The sequence below is a fragment of the Pleurodeles waltl genome, chromosome 5 (genome assembly GCF_031143425.1).
Source record: "Pleurodeles waltl isolate 20211129_DDA chromosome 5, aPleWal1.hap1.20221129, whole genome shotgun sequence".
Taxonomy (NCBI): domain Eukaryota; kingdom Metazoa; phylum Chordata; class Amphibia; order Caudata; family Salamandridae; genus Pleurodeles; species Pleurodeles waltl.
The window spans coordinates 433883005-433903902 of NC_090444.1; the positions used below are offsets into that span (position 1 = coordinate 433883005).

The window sequence follows — 20898 nt, forward strand, 5'->3', positions numbered from 1 at the left end:
TCACGTTAAATTAAATGTGGAAAATATGTCCCTTGCACTAACGTGTTGCCAGGGAACGCGACCTGCCTTCAGTGTTTATAGTGCCCAACCTAACTGCATAATGGATCTCAGTTGGCTCTGTCCATGGTGTGAACAGGACATATCACTTTGTATTATATCTATTGCAGAAGAAACAATGTTGTTTAAGGTGTATATTCGGATGGACAGGGTATTAATCTGATTATTTACATTAGCTAATGCCCTCTAAGTTTTCCTGATCAATTTGCCTTAACTGGACAGCAGCTTCTTGTTGAGAAAGCTTCCAAATTTAATTGTAGATCGCATATAAGAAGTGCTTTCTGTGTTTTTCTGGGGCCTAACAGGAAATCCTGTAAGTTAGTGTTATTAGACAGGAGACTGAGCTGTTCTTTACCAGCATCTAGTGATGAACTCTTCAACCATTGCTGGCATAGTTTCCGTACACTGTATGATGTTACTATACCCACATGTTCGGATAACGCATAGCGAGGGTCTGGTTTACTTGTTCTAAAACCCCCTGTGAAGTTTATAAAACGTTTGACATCTGTTGGTATCTATTGGCCAAAATAACCACCCACCAGGACGTGAAAGTGAAGCATTAAGCATGCCAATCTGCACCCATTCATTGAGCTGATCTTCAGTTGCATTTATATATTTTTGCCACTTGTAAAATTTTGCAGGGGCAGAAATACTGGGCGCACTCAATTGCTTAATTTTTGCTATGCCTAAGCAGCTTGTCTGTTGTACAGTTTCATTTAAAAATATCATTTGAACAGGTATCAGGCATGCTCTAAATAAAGCTTCCTTTCCCCTTATTTGCCACTTTTTTGTTCCCCACACACTTTTTATGTCAATTGACTTCAGCCAATATTCATAGCCTTCTGTGGCCAACCAGGAAACAAAGGAATCCGAATAAATGAACTTCGTATCTTTCAATAATATATGTAAATTTTCCATCAATGGCAATTTTAAATAATGACTCAGCATTTTTAACATTGTGCCCAGAAAAATATTGACATTTTTCAGAATACATTTTAGAACTCCCTTGTGGTGGAGTCAGACAATGTTCCCATTGTGTGTAGCTAAAAATAGTGTTTCGGGTACTCGCTCTGTGAATGAAATGGTGTCCATAATAGTTATAGCAAAACATGTCACCATAATTCTCTTTGGATTGATAAATGTCCTCACTTTCAAATACAGTAAAATACTGCAATTCAATCATCATAGAATCAACTGTTTTCACATCCCAGTCATCAGAAACAACTCCGGGTATTATTACATCATTCCTAGAAAGTTTAAACACATATGGTATTTGAATGACCTCCGTGGGGCAGTATATATTAAAGGTGACTATCCCAAACAATCCCATCAGGAATTGGTCTAGCAGAAATGTTCGCAAAAGACCAGTCTCTGCACACCTTGTGAGAAGAAAAATTGGATTTTAGGACATCATCCACCAGTTCAACTTTTGATCTTTCAAGAAGGTAATGACCAATTATTATTAGAATTAAAGTAATGACAAACATAATCCGAAGGAGGAAAGCTAATTTAGTCAAGGAAAGCAACAGATAGTTCCAGGGGAAAATAAAGTAATTTGTTTTAAGTCAATTTATCAGCTTATGTGTTTTTGGCAGTTCAGATGTAGAAGAGGCAAATGAGTCCGAAAGGGTATCATTGATGTCAGCAAAGTATCCAGAAGCAGCTCGTGCAAAAACTGGAGCCATATTTGAAGGAGGACTGGTAGGAGTCTCTCCCGCTGTGGTTCATTGTAAATGATGTCTGTGTAGAAGTCAAGTCAAATCGATCAGTAATTTCTGTGTTTGCTGTAACAGATGTCAGTGGAAATAATGCAAGATCATTTTCCACCCTGCCCAAGTTCAGAAAGGTGTCCGTGTTGCTACTCAAAACATGTAGAGGGACATCTTGACCAGTTGAAAGGGATTCCGGAACTACTGGTTGCTCCTCTTGGTCTTATGTGTAAGATCGGCCACATGGTGTAACTTGACATTGACGGTATATACAAAGTGGTTTTCTTTAGCACCAGGCAACGGTGGTAAAATGACAGTTCTGGTACCGTGTATTTCCAGGAATAGGACTGGTGCAGGATAAGGACTGAACTCCTTTTTCACAGCAACTTTTTCACGTACTAGTTCCCCAACCTTTGGAATCCAGCCAGTAGATGTTATTGGTACATCCTTAATTGCTATGGAGGCAGCACTGGCAGAAGTGTTGTCGTCACAGAACTTTTGTAATTCCTGCAAGACAGTGACACGTTCATTTGTGTCAAAAGGTGTTTCTGCCACCTCCGTGCCACGACTATCAAGATCTGGAACATACATTTGAGTTCCAAACAGGCACTCGTATGAACTAAAATCCCTGAGGGACCTTCTAGGCAGATTAAGTGCTCTCTGGACTCCTTACAGGTGATTAAGCCAACTACGACCCGTACCTACTACTCTGGCTGTTAAGGATTGCTTTAAGTCACGGTTTCGTCGCTCCACAACACTATTTCCCTTGGGATGAAATGGACACGAGTAATGGAGTTGGACCCCTAACAAAGCCATGGCATCCCTGAATGCCCTTGAGGCAAAAGCAGGGCCCTGGTCCAAGTGTAAAGTCGCAACTGCATATGTGCTGATAAAGACTTGCAAATCTTTAATAACAGTCCGCGCATCGTGGCCGCACCCATAGAAATCTGGAGCAAGAGTCAACAGCAACTAAGATGTATTTGTATCCACTGTCCGGTGTTAGGTGACCACAATGGCCCAAGTACACACATTGTAAAGGTTTATTGGAAATTAGGAGGGGTGTCTGTGGTGGACGTTGGACGGTGGAGCCCTTAATTGGTTGCAGATGTCACAAGAAAGTACATACTGCTTGGTCTGTTTGTATAGACCTGGCCACCAATAATGTGCTTGTAATAATTAATTTGTAACCGCCACACCAGCATGGGCAGAAGCAACCCCCTCATGCTGCTTTAATCAAGTCTGGTCTTAGATCTTTATTGGGAATTATCTGAACTCCTACGCCTGGTATCCTTTCTTCTGCGTCCAGGAAGCCTACCATTCGGTAGGAGTATTTAGCAGAAAATGCTTTTGGAAAGGGCAGCCCATATGTCGTCATCCAGTTTCGTTCTAGAACGAGTTACTGCAGCAACAGAAGGTGTGGCAACTGCTGATTTGGCTGCTTCATCAGCCAGTGTATTTCCAGCAATGTGTATTCCAACATGCTGGTGTCCAAGTGTATGTACAACATGAACGTTTGGTAGGGTTTCCTTCAGATCCGCTACTTTCCCAAACAGAAGTCTGTTTGATGGTGTTAGCTCTAGAATCTCTGATTCTAATCTGGCACCAGTATGGCAGATATTCATTGAAGGACTGGACACCATAGTACGAATCACAAACTGTGTTAACTGTGCAGGATCCGTATGTTCCAGAGCCTTTAGCTCTGCCAGTTCTGCAGTGCAATCCACTAGGGTTTGCGTGAATGTATGATGCGGAAAAAGTTATTACCCTCCAGATAGCTGCTTAGGACTGCGCAAGTAGCTGAGTACTGATTCTTTGTGCCTATTGCAGGTTGTGCTGACCCATCAGTGTATATGACTTTTTGATATTGATCAATAGGCAATGTATTTGCCGGAACTGGGTATTCTAGTTCATATTGCAAAAATTCTTGAGTTTGTAGCTGAGAGTCAAAAATGTAGTTGACATCAGTGGCTGTCAAAGACGTTGCCCATTGAATCCAACGTGGATGTAATGCTTTAGCGTTTGGAACGCTGGCTTTGGTAACAGCCTCAAGACCTGGAATTGGAGATACTACAATAATGCACTCCCCTGGGCTGGTGGTCTTTTTTTTTTTTTTTTTTTTAATGACAGCCATCTGAACAGCAGTGAGAATTTTCTCAGTGGGAGCAGAGGGTTGTTCTGCTGCTGAATACAAATGTGATTTGTATGCAATCAGGACCGTCTCACCCTCATTGAAAGTTACGTAGGTGAAGCCAATGGCACCAGCAATAAATTTGATGAGCAGATGTGTTTTATTGTCCCTTTTGTTTTGGCGTTGTGCTGCAAGCATGTCTGTTTGCAAAGCTCTGAGACTGCGTGTGTGTTTGACTGTCCAAAATTTACTGGAAAAGTCAGGACGTATTAAGTCATATAAAGGTTTTATGCGTGAATATGGAATGTACGTTCTGCCAAAATTTAGAAAACCCAATAGGGATTGGAGTTTTTTAATGTTATTCGGAAGTTGTAACTGTGTGCATTTTTCCAAGAATTATGGCACTAGGCTTTTTCCTTCACTTAAAAGCTCCTATCCCAAAAACAGGACACTAAGGAAGGCTATTTTTTTTTTTTTTAAGTTGAATTTATAGCCAAATTTGCCAAATCCTACAACGATGCGGGCTACCCGTCTTAGATGTTGCAGTAGTTCATTGTCCGTGAGATAGATATCATCTACATAGGACAATGCTTCAGGTTCAATGTCGTGCAAAATTGAAGTCACACAAGCCGCAAACAGTCCTGGTCTGTTCCTATACCCCTGTGGTAAACATTATAATTTTTTTCTGGGAGCCTAGTGCGCAGAAACTTGCTAGGTGCTATATTTTGGCAGAAGAAACCATTGGAAATGTCCAGTGTTTTGTATTTGTTGCGCACTATGTTGTTCATAAGTGCTTTGCTATGAGTTTTGTATAGCTTATGTGTGTGTATGAGTGTTGAAGTGTTTGTAATCTAAGACTATTCTGTATGAATGGTCCGGTTTAACTACAGGGAATAAAGGATTATTCATTGGTGAGACACAGGGTTCAATTATGCCCTGGTACTCTAGTTGTGTGAGGATTTCCCTCAGGGGTGCTTTAGCATCATGTTTTATTGGATGCTGGGGTTGAGGTTGATTTTTTTTTTTTTTTTAATTGGAATTACCTGATAGGGGGACATCTTTATCCCACCGTACATGGTTGCGATATAACGCGGTGCCTGCGCCAATGCCCAATCGAAGGCGTCTAATTCTGTGAGGTAATCGGGAAAAAGGGGCGAGAAAGAAGGTTTGATAACATCTTACCCATATGGACAAGTACAGACAAAATCTGGTGGAAAATCCCTTTTGGGCAGTAGAATATCATATATGTTTACATCGCAGACCCAAAAGATTACGTCTATTGGGCTTTCAATGTCTCCTAACTGTAACAATACTTTATTCACTCTATCAGGCGTGGAGATGCGCATGTCTGCAGTTTCAACTTGTAAGAAGTCATCAGTTTCTTTCACCTACGGATGCTCTTGAAGATTAAGGCAAACTATTGTGACCTCTGCCGCGCTGTCTAGCAGCGCTTGTGCCCACTTATTGTTCTTTAATAGAGCCCTCTTCTTGAATGGCATGGCAAATCGCAACTGCTGTCACTTTCTTCTTTTTGAATTGGGGTTTTTCTTGGAAGTTTCTCTTTTTTTTTTTTAACAAACTTCTGTTGAGCATTGTGATTCCTGTCTTGGTTTCACGTACTCAGTTCATCGCTCACCTCTCACTGCGTTTTTCCAGTGAGTCCTGAAAGGAATGAGATTGGCATGTATCAGTTTATAGATATCTGTCAGGCGTTTTTATATTCTCTATTTCTGAGATATCTATTCTGTGGGGTCTCCGTAGGCTGAGATTTTCCCCTTTGTTTTTTAGGTGTGTGTTTGTTTTTATCCTAGCTTTTCTTAGATCCCTCAGGAGCTTGCTTGGCAGAATCTTTTAGATTTACCCTGAAACGGTTTCTTTTTTGGGTCTGGCCCCCAGACTATATCGACCAAACCTAGAGTAGGTCTTGGTGATAATCTTTTGCAGCTCACATCCTTGATCCTGTGGAGGAACATCCTGGAGCCGCATGCACACTGCTAGTGCAACTGCTTCCCCTTTAAGGTTACTTAATATTATTGAAGCTACAGTGGCAAAATTGCCCATTAGTTGCATCCCCAAGACCAGGGCTGGGGCAGCCCCGAATTCATATTGAATTTGTTTCAACACTTCCAGTAAATTGGCACGTGTTGGTGTACCATGTGCGGTAGTATAGAGCATGGCAAATACCGTGCCCCAAGTATTGTAGTTATTTACTGTGGGAACCATCCCAAATGGCAAGCACATATTTAGTATTCTATGCTTATCCTGAGGTCCTGTATGGGGAAATAATGCTTCCAGTGCATTTATTTTTTGTGCTAACCAAAACGGAATCTCTTTCCGTTTGGGGGTTACTTCACCCATGATCGAATGTAGTTGCAGGATGAATGCCTGGCGTTACTGCATGTGGTTGCACCTGGGCAGCACGTGCTGGGTTTGTATTTAATGTTTGCATTACAAACTGTACTAATAGTCTGTATATTGCCGTAAGCCCAGCATGTAGAATTGTACGCGGTAGGGTGCCATCAAGCCAATTATTATTTTCTTGATAAGATAGAGGTATTTCTAGATATGCATATGCTCTATATTGCGCAGGTGTGCTTGCAGGTGTATAGTGATGAAATGTTTGTGTTCCCATCGGATGCTGGAAATGTGACCCAAGAATACAAAAATTCTGTTTTACAGGCTAGATGAGCCTCAACGACAAATGTTACTGGACCCCCCCGGGCCGTTAGGCCATGTGCCAATAAATGTGCAGTGAGGGGTGGTCGCATATTGACTGCAATTTCTACCTGTTGCGGGTTTGCCATAATGAATGGTCATTTTGTTCAGAGATAAGCACACCAAATGGGGATTATCCTTTTAGGGTTCAAGCTTGAACAACCTACAGCGTTAGGTACTCCCTTCTTGGCTGAGGAGGAAAAATCTTCAATATCATGGACGTCTCTGTATATAGTACTGAGGTGTCTTTGCATGTAATGACACAGATACACAGGAGGACCTGAAAATGAGTGCCTGACCAAACGTTGGTGGCGCCATGTCGCGTAGGGTCTCATTATCCTAATGAATCTACTGGATTTGGGTGGCAGTCACTTGCACTGTGGGGGACTGAGTCTGAACCCACTACAGGTGACACCTATCGGCCTAATCCGGGTTTTGTTCCGGCCAACTAGCAGTGCCTCATCTCCACCCAAGAGCAGGTATGATTGGGAAACCGAGCGCATGACACAATTGACTCCTCAGGGAAATCGTGGTCACTCAGATCTCATCAGTTTCTCTGTTACATTAGTCGCAAGTATGCAAGGACAATCAGAGGCAGAATATAGTTCAATAAGGTTTTATTGAAGTAACAGCATCTTAGATAATTAAGCATGAATTGCAATAACTAGGACGATAAAACATGACCGGATTAACATTGTGAAAAGGAGAGTGAAACATAAAAATAACGCTATCATATTGTCAGTGAGATCGTAAAAAATAGTTCTCCCTAGGCTGTTAGAGCACAGCATGTTAAGCTCTAATTCTGCCCTCCAGGTTCCCCTGGGAAGACATCATCCTTCATACCTGAGCAAGAGGCCTGTAGTCTACATAAGCAGCTGTAGCAAAGCAATCAGCATACAGCCTTGGTCATCTGGCTCCAATCTCCCTCTAACGTGCATGTGTCAAAGTAGTGTTTTTATAATAAGACTGCTGATGTTCCAAGAAAGGGCCCCAAATAAGAGTGTGTTTCTGTGAACATTGGAGACAAAGCATACCACTTTTGCCGGCAACCTATCTTACTGCAGCCTTGAGAAAAGCAAAGAGTGAAAGAAATGTCTTGTTTGAGAACGCAGTGCTGGCCTAGGCAAAGAACAGCTGGATAGAGAAAATAAAATAAGACTGCAAATGTGTCTATTATAAAAATAATAAAACAAAGCTGAATAAAGTGTGTCTAGGTTAAAGTGCACAGCAGCAGGCCTAGTTTGCTAAAATAGTGTGTGAAGCTATAACTAAAATGGCTATACAACGTGTTTCGCAACAAAAGTCGCTTCATCAGGGCCAAGAAGTAATAAAATCTGATTTGTAGTGAAAACATAACAAATGGAATACATATTGGATGCTTTCAAATACACTCTTGATGCGTTATTTCAAATTATAAAATGTTCTTTACAGAATAAAATAAAGAAAATTCATCAATATAGGATATGATACTGGGTAACTTACTACTACACACAGGACACTGTGGTGTCAGGCCGATTTGACTTAAGATTCCCCAGTATCGCTCTTCTATTGGTGAATATCAACCCTCCTCATCTCAATTGTCCTTGAAATGGTTGCAGATCCTCTTAAGCCAACTCAACTGCCAAAATATTGCATATATTTGGTTTCCTTACTGCCAAAATAATGCAAATAATTAGTTCCCTTACTATACCATTATGCTTTTCAAAAATATGGCAACCAAACTGAACTGTCACAAGGGGAGGGTTGCCACAGCTCTATTCCCTCAGCCCAATGCATTTTGGGGTCCCTCTCTCCCGCTAAAACATTATTTTTTTAAATCCTAAAACCCAAGGCTTGGCCTATTACTTCTTGATACAGCTAAAATGGCACAACCTATAGGTGGCACCAGATACCTGTATCTCATAAGACTGGCCCCTCAACATCCACCCAATAATCATGAGGTAAATTGTTTATGTTCAGTCATTGAAGTGTGTTCAGTCTTACCTTCTTCAATCATAGAGAAAAAACAAATCTGGGCCTGTGAGATAGTCCATATGTGCCATTGCCTAATTTGTACCAAAATGTGACTGTTTTGTCGTTTTACCAAAATGCGAATTTGCTTACTTTGCACAACCTAAAAGTGATTTTTCCATCCAGGTGACTTGTTCTCTTTAAAGTTTACCAAACCGCTATTGATGTCACGCCAAGGGCGATTTTGCACTTCAGTGTTATGGCATCCAAATATGGGGGTCATACTAATCCATTGCTTTTGCTTCCAGTGTGATACCTACTACCAAATTATATTTTTCCTGAGTGATATCCTACAGCTGCATATTGAAGCTGTCACATTTTGAATCTTCTCCTCAAGGTAATAGCCCATATCTTTCATGTGACTTTCTTATGGCCACCAAAACCTAAAACAAAGAGCATCATATCAAATCATGCTTCATGACACAAGTGACAGCACTCCATATGTGGCTTACCCAAAATTACCCTCAATTAACTCAGAGCCCAGCAGCCAGGCTACGGTTCTTTATCTATGAAATGAAGTATAATTTTATAATAGGTTTCATTCAAACTGGCTTGTCCTGTTGCACGTGTGCACTATGCGTTTTGCTCTTCCTCTCAAAGAACGCAAAACCCCAATGGACAAAAGCTTATTTCAGGTTAACATTGTCAGATTTATTAGCCACCATCACCCATACTAAAAAGGAAACTGTTAAAATCTGGCAACTTCCAATACTTCTGCAGCAAGCACTGGCAAAGCCAACTGGACTCTTTAACAAATTCAAGCATCGGTATGCACAAAGGGTTGTACTGTCTTTGCACTACCTGTTCTTCTGTCTCTCATATCCGTGCCTTGTTTACTCCTCAAATGTGCATTGCTGAAGCTTTTTTCTAGATTTGCAGTACTCATGTCACACAGCCCCATAAGTCTGGAGATTAAAATACAGACATAAGAGGTATACAAAACTGCAAGTTCCACGTTTGTGCATCCCTGTGTTTGTCAGCACATTCATGCCAGACTTTTTCTGCTTTGCCATACTATAATGTAACTGTTTTGGTGTGCTGAAACCTGAACCAAGTCCATTATATTGTTGCTGAACCAGGAAATACAAATGTTATACTTTTGTTGCCAAGTTGGGTATCTGTAGTATTTCCAATGTATTGCCACTTGAAAGAATTGCCCATCATCCCCACACCTCCATAAAGATGCATAGAAAGTCACAAATAAAACCATCGCTCTTCCCAAATAATCCGTTTAAATTACTAGAAAACCATGCTTAATCAATAGTACGAAACATGTAGCTTGTGTAATACAAATACTCTGAATGCTCACTTATAAACATCATATTCTGTTTTTTGCAGATATCAATGAATGTGAGTCTGGACTAGAGTATTGTGATGAAAATGCAGAATGCCACAATGAGATCGGCGCATACACTTGTCTTTGTAGAGATGGTTATGAAGACCATTCAGCTGATGCATTGGGAACAGAATGTGTGCTCAGCCAGCCATCAGGTACATTTCAGTACTTTTCATCATCATGAAACATGCATCAATCACTGTAGTTCATTAGTTCATATTCGTTTTCATAACCAATTCATTAATGTAAACCTAACTCTCACATCAGCCTTGTAACTCACCTATTACTCATGTTCTGAACATCAATTTGTTTCCAATCCTCTTGTACATAGATCATTTATATCACATTCATATTGGTAGATTAGTTCCATAATTTATATGTAATCTCGTCAGTGACATTTGGAAAAGTGGTCATGCCGCTTTCCGGTGGATATCATCTCAAGGATTGCCATGACTGTGGAATATGTATCACCTCCTGAGTCCATTATGTTACAGGGACCAACCACCCACTCCCCCCGGCCATCTTGTAACTGCTGTGTTGTGCTTAGTCTGTATTCATTACAAGTAGGCATGTTTATGGGAGACCATGCAATGGTTTTGCCAGTGCCCCTAATGGGCAATATGTATTGCGTAAGAATTTGTTGTTGAGAGTAACAAACATGACTCTGCTATGTTTGCTCAGAATTGGTGAAGTTCAAACCCTGCAAAGGGTCTGTGGCAAGCGCCCATAGAATGCTCCACTTTATGCACCACCCTACACTTAGCCTGACTGTGTAGGAGCACAAGGTGAGGACCAAGGGAGGTTTGCTCCTAGCTCTCAGTACGTAGACAATATAAGGTGCCAGGGCGAACAATTAAAGATTGTGTAGCTCCCTCTCACAGCCCAGTACGTAATAAGACAATCTAGGGGAATAGGAGCAAATGTGAAATGGGGCTCCGTTCGATACCGTTCAGCCTTTAGCCACATTCCAAAACTAAGTGCATGTTCAAGTGGCCTGTTAAATAATGATCTCTGTGCAAATACTCATTTGCACAGAAATTACAATAAGTGGTGCAGTGTTTATCACACCTGGTAATTAGAGGTTACGATTAAGTCCACACCTCTTAAATTTCAGTAGTAGATCAAACCTAATAGTATTCAGAGTATAAGAGACCCAGAAAACACTGAGACCGCATCAGAACCCTTTCAGAAAGCCATTGAACAAACAGGATTTATTGGGGCCAACTATGGATTTTTGTTGCCTTTTGCCCTTGCGGTCTAGTGGCCTGACCTACTATGAGTCCTGAGTAACTGAGGCAAGTACTACCTCTTAGCAGATGACTAGGTGGTAGCGCATGTCGAGCAGTCCAAGGCTCTTGAGGGAGAGGTAGACACAAGGTACAGGAAGGCTTGCGAGTCAAAATAGCCAGTATAACCCCAATTATTTGTCCGGTCCAATGCTTAATTTTGGTAAGAAAAGCAGTGTATATCACCCACGCAAAGTATAATACTGAGCACTAGACAATGAACACTAAACGTCTGTCAGGGCTAGACCATTGATTCCACTGGTGGTGCTTGCTCTAGTGATTCACAACAGTTTGGCTTAGGCCCTGAAAGTTCAGCTCACACTGCTGCTTCTCCACCAGTCTGTGCAGGTCTCAGAAGAGCCTTCTGGCCCTGCGCCAGTCTTACACAAACAGTGCCTGAGGAAGTGTCCTGGAGACAGGGCGCATCTTCTGTACTCCAGCGTTGAGCACACTGCACCTTCTTGTGGTCACAGTCCACAATTATTTGCAGGCGCAGAAGGTGGCTTCTCATTTGTGGTTCTTGCCGTTAAGGTTTTCAAACATTGGTGGTACTGCAGGGCCACTTCTCTTTATTGCAAGTCCCTCTGCAATAGTGCAGACTCCTCCAACATTGGCAGTGGACTCAACAGTCTTAGTAGCCCACTATTAAGATAATGGGGCATGAGCAACATCCCCAGTGAGGTCATTTGTGCTGGGTAAGAGCCTGCAACTTGACATCACTCCCAATGGGAGTTTCTGACTTGCACAAGAGGGTTGGCAGCTCTCTTGCAACACCAGTCCATTTTGGGCTGGGTACCTCACACGCTGCTCACCGGGATCCATTCACCAACACCCTCACTGGGCCTCGCTCGCTCTTCCTCCTCCCCACAAGCCATAGTGGTCTTGGCAGGCAGGTAGAAGGCTGATGCTCCAGGCACAAGGCAAGTGTTTGTGACTTCCAGGGTGATGGCCCCTCAACCAGCTGGGAGGCTGCCAGACCTTGGTCCCCAGTCCTAGTTTCAGCAGTTTAGTCTTGGCGATCTTCTTTCCCCTGATGAACAGTGCACTTGAGCAACTTGTGGGACTCATGCACCCAACTTTGTAGTCCAAATCCAGGCACAGATGTGATTTCATGTCTGGTCCTTTTAAACTAAGGTTGTGGATATTGACTTTTTTGAAGTGCCTTTGCCACTACCCTATCTTTTCAAAGGGACAGTCTGTCACAGCAGGAGTGGCTCCATTTCTGATTGACCCACAACACAGGCCAAGGTGTAAACGAAAATCACACCTGGGTGTCAGCCTCTGCTAAAATATGCTTCACAAGGGTTTGAAGGCCTAAGCCTTCCCCTTATCAAGATTCTCTGGTCCTACAGTGCCAACCTTATCAGGCCCACTATCTCATCAACAATGAGTGACAATTATCTTCCTGAAATCAGAGACCTTATGATGTGCACAGAGAATGTTTTGCCCCCCCCTCCTCCAGTGTATATTCCCATCTGAGCCCCAGGAATCCACATATCCTGTCTGAGGGTTTCTGTTCTCATCTCCACTAGCTTTTCCAGGCTCTAGGCTTCCAAGATGAAACCCGTGTGCCTCTGTTATATATCATGAACAGGCTCACATACATCCCAGCATGGATGTGCACATATCACACACTGTCCAGCGCCACACACTCTCACCATGTAGACCAAGGGAGAATTAAGTACATGACGGCAGGACTTTACATGAGTGGGCCTTTAGGCACCATTCCAGTAACACAGGTAAAAAGACTTGTTCACAGTACTGGTCAACAATAAACCCCAAACCGGTATGCTGCTACCACCACACTCGTGTCACTTAACTCCAGGTAAGAGCAATAGCCCTTGTTCAATGATGGTTGCACTTGATGCACCCCTCACAGTCTAACAGGAGCTCATTACCATAAGAAAGGCCTACCTCATGGTGTACATGCATAATCCATGTTCACACAAGACCAGTAATCTGTAATGGAGATCCAGCTATCCATGCAGCTGAGCCACACAGGGCAGAGGCAAACATCTGTCCCATGAAGGGGACTTTTTGGTCTCAACAGGTTACTTTAGCCTTCTGAAAGCTGATAAATTGAGTAACAGTAACTTATTTGCATTGCTTGACCTGCAGAAATTATGTTTAAAGAGCTATATAAAAACAAGTTTTGTGGTCCGAGTTTGAGGGTAAAGCATATTGAAACACCTCAGCTCAGATGCCAAGTAATTGTATCAGCTTGTGCCTGCTTGGGAATGCATACCTTTGAGAATGGCAATTTTACATGAACATCTTTTGCACAATGTGCTACCTGGTGGGTTAATATACCCAAGGCTACACACCTCCTGTTAGAACATTGGAATGTTGAGAGCTCCATTGAAGACAATGGAACGCTACAGGTGTCTAATGACTTGGAGAAGCCCAGAGCATCAACATTCAAATGTTTGCTGGTGCTCTGACCAAAGGCCTTATGGAGCCTGAGGTAACTTTAACCCCCTCGGGCTCCATGAGGCCTTTATTTCACAAATTAGAATGTTCTGTCCACTAGGGACGGAATGTTCTAATAACCTTATAGCCCACCGTGACTGAGGTATACCAGCCATTAAAGATTTGTTCCCTTGTTAAAGGCCCTCATCTTAGGTGAGGGCCTTTAACAAGGGAGGCATGCCTTTACTGCCAGGCATAGGCCGCTGGGGCGTGCTATAGTGTATGGGCTTAGATAAATGCCTATTCTCAAGCACTTGCTGTCTAACAAAGCTGCAACAAAATATTTTTACAGGTGAAACGGTGGCTGTTTTCCCCTACGAGTTGGACGCCTAGTATCATTGCTAATGGAGCCCATGCTTCTTTGGTCCACACAATTAAGTGTGTATACCTGCCACAGATTCCACTATACCACAAGCACTCTAGCATTCTAATTTGATGATAGGCAGAGTAACAGCATTCTGTTAATCCTATAACAGGATATCACTATATCAGCACTAATCTTGAGTATAGTTTTGAAAAGATTGGGGTTAATTATTATTCGTGTATAATTCAGTCTATATTAGAAACATTATTGTATTATGGCATTTGTATAGCAACTCATCATGGAGGTTAGGCCCTAAGTCATTTTTGTTGGTTAGTAAGCGTATACTCAGTTTTTTTGTGAGGGAACCTTTTTGATGCCATGGATAGGGGCTCGAGGGCCCTCCAGTCATGTTGCACAAACTTGTAGCTATGCTTTTGCATAGTGATGAGTAAGAGGTAGTAGCATTTTGAGTGTACTTGGCATATTTGCATGAGTGGATCATCAGTTTATTGTTGGTATTGTGAGGGTGTAGGAGTGCAGGACAGCCCAGACAGAAGACTTTGAGTGCTCCTGTTAGAGGAACATTCTAATTGTGCTATGGTGAACTTGTGGCTGCACTTAAGCACGGTAGCTTCGGTTCAGTTGTGACAGATTTGAGACATTCGGTCTTAAAGGTGTGTATTTGTCTGAATGCATTAGAAGGCTTGATGGATACTTACAGTTGAGTATCATTCACCTCTAAAAGTAAGCAATATATCTGTTTGGGAACAGGCAGATCTTCACACTGTCCAAATTTCCAGGTAATCTGAATACAACAAGTTCCGAACGACTGTAATGGAGCCACGGGCCAGATAAAGGGACCAGATTAGTCTAGCTGAAAAAGTTACCTTCTAAAGTCTAGCACAAAGAGTTTTGTTTACATTGGAGGAGGGTGCGAGGAGCAGGGAAAATGTTGTGGATGGTCATCATTGTAGCGTGAAGAGCAGGCCGGGTGTCATGGATGGTCGTCGCTGTAGCTCGTAGAGCCTGCCTGGCATTGTGGATGGTTGTTGCTGGAGATTCGTGTTGGTGGTCACTGCGTGCTGTCTGCTGTAGAGCAAGGTGCAGATCTTGCATTGCCGGTCACTATAGAGCAAAGTCCGGTTCACCAGAGCTTTGCGTTGCTGGGCGACAAGATTGTGGCAGGAATTGCCCCATTTTCAGTTGTAAAGATACCAAAATGTCAGCATTTCTTAAAGTTTTCTCAATTGATGACACACCAAGGGACTAGGACCTGGGAGGGCACCTCTTAGGGATCAGGAACTCACTCCACCAGAGGCCAACAGGGTTCAAAAAGGTCCAGTGAAGCAGGTCCGCTGGGCAATTTGAGACACCTCTGGAGCTTTTTGAGTCACTGTAGCTCAGAACAGGAGGTTATCCAGCTGACCCTTAGTCACTTCAGCCTGGGATGAAGGGTGCAGGTCCAGTCTTCTTTCTCAGACAGCAGGATGGGCCTCAAGGAACAGGGCAGTCCTTTGGCAGCATGGCAGTCCTTCTTAGTAGCCACAGGTCCAGGAGTGTACTGAAGAGTGGGTGTGAGGGTCCTATTTTTATACCTGTTGCCCCTTTAAAAGTGGAAGAAACTTCTGGAGTGTTCCCCTTGCAGAGGTGTCTAACATTTCCTGCCTCCATGCCCTGGTTCCAGTCTGTCTGTAAGCACAATAGGCTAGTGTGAGGTAATTTGTGTGTGACTGGAGGCCCTGTCTTTGAAGTGACAGTGTGTTAGACCTGACATGCCTTAGGGTGGTCACCCCTAACTTTTTGCCTGCCTCCCTCAACTTTTTGGACACTGTTTTTGCTGGCTTTTAGACTCTGCGCACTTTCACTGCTAACCAGTGCTAAAGTGCATATGCTCTCTCCCTTTAAACATGGTAACCTTGGATCATACCTGATCGGACTATTTAATTTACTTATAAGTCCCTAGTAATGTGCACTATATGTGCCTAGGGCCTGTAGATTAAATGCTACTAGTGGGCCTGCAGTACTGATTGTGCCACTTTTAGAAAGTGAGCATTTCTTTGCACTTAAATCTTTCTGTGATTTACAATCCACGTCTGGCTGGGCTTATTGGACAGCTCCTTGTGCATTCACTCAGACACACCCCAAACACAGAGTACTCAGCCTCACTTGCATACATCTGCATTTTGAATGGGTCTTCCTGGGCTGGGAGGGTGGAGGGCCTGCTCTCACACAAAGGACTGCCACACCCCCTACTGGGACCCTGGCAGACAGGATTGAACTGAAAGGGGACCCCGGTGCACTTCTTAGCCACTCTTTGAAGTCTCCCCCACTTCAAAGGTGCATTTGGGTATAAAACAGGGCCTCTGTCCTACCTCATCAGGCGCTTGCTGGAGAAGAAACCTGAACCAGAACCTGCATCCTGCCAAGAAGAACTGCCTGGCTGCCTAAAGGACTCACCTGTCTGCTTTCTACAAAGGACTGCTGCCTTGCTGTTGCCCTGCTGCCTTGCTGAACTCTTGCCTTGCTGCTGAAGTGCTCTCCAAGGGCTTGGATAGAGCTTACCTCCTGTTCCCTAAAGTCTCAGGATCAAAAAGACTTCTCTTTTTCATTTGGACTCTTCGTGCGGCGAAAATTTTGACGCACAGCTTGCTCCGCGGCGAGAAAATCGCTGCACACCGACGCTGATTGAAGCGACGCCTTCGGGGCGACCGGAACTTCGACGCACAGCCTCGCAATGACAACGCCGCCCGACTTCCAGAGGGGAAATCGACGCGACGCCTGCCGTGAGAACGAACATTCCACGCACAGCCTCCCGGAACGACGCGCAGCCGGAAAACAAGCCGAAGAATCCACGCACAGACCCCGGGACATCTGGTAATCCCGTGAACCACAGAAAGAGACTGTCCGCATGCCGGAAAACAACGCCCGACTTCCCCGCGTGAAAAAGGACGCAAGTCCGTGTGTGCTGGGGAGAAATCGACGCACACACCATTTTTCCACGTATCTCTTCTTCTGCGGCCCTTTGCAGGGATTTTCCACTTTAAACCAGGTACTTTGTGCTTGAAAGAGAATTTGTTTGGTTTTTAAAGACTTAAGACACTTTATATCACTTTTCAGTGATATCTCTACAATTTCACATTGTATCTTTATTCGTTTTGACCTGCAATTATCCAGATAAGTATTATGTATTTTTCTAAACACTGTGTGGTGTATTTTTGTGGTGCTGTATTGTTATTGTATGATTTATTGCACACATACTTTACACATTGCCTTCTAAGTTAAGCCTGACTGCTCATGCCAAGCTACCAGAGGGTGGGCACAGGATAATTTGGATTGTGTGTGACTTACCCTGACTAGTGAGGGTTCTTGCTTGGACAGAGGGTAACCTGACTGCCAACCAAAAACCCCATTTCTAACAGTGTAACACCACCACTCTTCTCAAAGTCTGCCCACACATAGACCCTCTATTGTCTGGCTGTCTGGGAGGAATAAACAAAGGCCAACTACACCTTGTCATGGGGCCTAGGAAACAGGCTGCAGGCACCAAATAGCTACAACAAGAAATGGCATTTTCAGGATTGTGATGTAAAATTGGACTTTGCCATTAAAGGGGGTTTTAAATGACAACTTATCAGATACCAAACATGATATTTCCACCTGCTCCCAAACAAGTTATCACTTATTAAATGTAATAAAGTAACCTAATGTTATTCTATGAGAGAAGCAGGCCTCACAGTGGTTTAAAAAAAAAAAAAGATTTTGTGGGTTTTTCACTGCCGAGCATGTAAAACCTAAAACTACATGTTCAGCTATTTAATTATAATGCGCTCTGCCCTATGAAGTGTTTAGGGCCCACCCTAGGGGTAGGTTATATGCATCACAAAGAGAATTTTGGGCTTTGAAAAAGGTTTATTGTGCCAAGTCGAATTGACAGTTTGAAACTGCCTACAGGCTTTAATGGAAGGCCTGAGCCATGTTTCAAAGGACTGTGAAGTGGATGGCACAATAAGTGCTGCAGGCCCAATAGTAGCATTTACTTTACCAGCACTGGATATATGGCGTACTACCTTACTAGGGATTTATAAGTAAATTAAATATGCCAATCTGCCGTAAGCCAATGTTACCATGTTTTAGGGAACAAGCAGAGGCACTGTAGCAGTGGTTAGTAGGGATACAGAGTCATAAAAGCAACAAAAATGGGTTCAGAAAAAGGAAGGGTGAAAGCAAAAACGTTGGGGGTGACTCTGCAGTGGGCTAAATCAAACACCACTCCCCTCCAGCAATAAGCCAAGGTAGACTAAATACCTGAATGAGCTTCCCTGCTTAGGCAATAGAACTTGGACACTGGATCCCTGCTGCAGAGGCCCATGCGGTTTCTATGCATCACTGAACACAATTAGATCCCTCAGGCAACACACTCCGAAGCCACTGAAATGACCCATGGGGAACTCTTCTCACCAATGAACCCAGTCTGTGATTCACCTTGCCTTAACTTGCTCACAGAGGCATCCCAGTAGATAGTACCACTATGGTCAACAAAGTGATGTCCCATTCCTCCTTTTGAATCAGACGTTTGTCCCCAACCCAAGCAATACTCTGCACATGAGGAGAGCAATCAACAGAGGCCACTGACAACTGTGTGTGTCAAGAGCCAGGCCCCAAGCCATCCAGGATTATGACTGCTGAGGTTTCTCAGAGTGGGGGCAGCAACCTTGAGTGTTAGGCACTCTTCTTCCACTCTTTCCCTCATGTCCAGGGATGGTGTGAAAAGGAGTAAGAGGTAGTAGCATTTTGTGCCTAACTAAGGTGTTTGCCGGTGGCAACTCATTCCCCACTCAGTGGGCATTTGGGGATTAACTATGACCCTACTGAGTCACCTCTCTACCCCATTCCAGGGATGCCAGCACAGTGGGGTGAAAAAGTCCTCTCTCTGGGCCGGAGTTACCCTACATACCTGTCTGTTGTACTGATCTGGGAAAACCAGCTTTTCCACTACCATAGTCTGGCTAGCACTGGTAACCCTCGAGCAGTGACAGAGATCCCGTTCACTGTTACCTGGTGGAAGTGACAATTCTCACCCTCTGGGATCACAAGCTCACCTTCTGAGTCTACCTCCCAACTAAAGGAGAATAGGGTATGTTCTAACACCTGCCTCTGGGGACTACTTTCCCCCAAGTCCATATTTGCCACCCCTGTAGAGTTCCTACTACTGGGTGGTTTCTTATGACAAAGTCCCTCTTGTGTCCGAACTCAGGACAGTAAAAGCACGAGGGCTTGAAATGGGGTGCCCTGGGCCATTTCCCACCAGAACCTTCTCTCTGTTTCTCTGAAGGGTGACGGGAAACCTTTTCTCCCACCATATCCTGTGACTTGTCTGTTTCCTTGACGCCCCCACTTACTCTGCTGGGGGGAACTTGAACCGCCCTTCATGGGGTCACTTCCAGGTACCTTTTTAGACATCCTGGTACTAGCCCAAAGGTCTACTTCCTTAGCAAGCTCCCTCAGACCAGTGAGCTTACTGTCATTCAAGTGTTGGTGCAGCTCTGGAAAAAAATTGCTGAAAATGTGTTTTTTTTGCAAACCAATTGTACAGCCCCTTGTAATCATTCACATTGTGGACATTCACCCAATCATTCATGGCCTTGTAAATGTAGCCTACAAAATTCACCCTGATTGTTGGGGCAACGTCTGGCAGTCCCTAAATGTCTGCCTATACTCATCTAGAGTAAGCCCATATTTTCTAATAAGGGTGCCCTTCATGGTTGGGTGCTCCATCCTGTCCCACTTTCCTAGAGCCAGCAGGACATCCCTCCCCTTAGTAGGTATGTGCCTTCAGAGACTCTTCCCCTGTCTTTTTCAGGAACCTTGTACGTCTCCAGGGCAACCCCGTATTTTCCGAAACACTTACCTATATCATCCCCATCAACAAAGTTGAACACCGGATACTTGGGCATGTGGGCCCTCTTGTCTTCAGTGGACACTGTAGGTACCCTGCCACCATTGTTGCTGAACTCTGCTTGTTTGGCCCTGATGTCCAGCTCTCTGAAACATGACTCATGGGCCATTCTCTGTTCCTCCGGGGCCAACCTCTTTTCCTCAAGGGTCCAGGCACCCTTCTTCAGGGCCAACTTCCTTTCCTCAACTGCTCTCTTTGCTGCATCCTCTTCCTTGGCAGCCTGCAATTTTAATTTGGCCAGCTACAGCTGGAATGCTCTCTCAGCCTTTCTGTCCTCCAGCTCCTCTGTGGACAGGCCATTGGAAGGCACAATGCTCCATGCTCTGGCAAAGGGTTTCTCCTCTAGGCTGCTGCAGCTCAGGACTTGTGCCCTGGTCCTTCTCTTGCTCCTCTACGGCTGCCTCCTTTTCTGCTGTGAATTGCAACTGGTGGGCCTTTTCAGAGGCTCTGAAGACCACCTGAAGTGCCTCCTTTTTGGTCCTCCTTTTTGCTGGAAGCCCTCTCTCCTGCCAGAATTTTCTGAGCTCAACGGCAGCCTAGCTAAGGTTGCTGAGCTTGAACTCCATACTTGCAGGTAGGATCACAGGCATATACAGTCAGAACCATGAAAAAGCAAAACATAGCCAGTTAAGGATAATTTCAAAAGAGGGCCAATCTGGTATCAAATTATTTTTAATGGGTTTTTAGTGTTACAATAATCACTGGATGACACTAGACAAATACTGAACCCCACCATTGAGCACCAATGTGAGAAATTGGGTTGCTGGTTGAGGAGGGTGAGACCTTCTCAAGCAACAGCCACAATCCTTGTCGGGATGAACCACAAAAAGTGAATAAATTGACCTGTGCTTAATCGTCTGTTAGCTTTGCACAAAAAGCAGTTAGGCTTAACTTGGAGGCGATGTGTAAAGTATCTATGCAGTACACA

At 43.8% G+C, this 20898-nt stretch overlaps 1 protein-coding gene across 1 annotated transcript in view; it reads left to right on the top strand.

Moving 5' to 3' along the window:
* LOC138297264 (uncharacterized) overlaps positions 1-20898 on the top strand; it is a 141497-nt gene that overhangs the window by 104162 nt on the left and 16437 nt on the right. The window contains exon 8 of the mRNA XM_069236719.1: positions 9958-10110. Within this exon, the coding sequence (XP_069092820.1) occupies positions 9958-10110 (153 nt within the window). The remainder of the gene's footprint in view (positions 1-9957; positions 10111-20898) is intronic.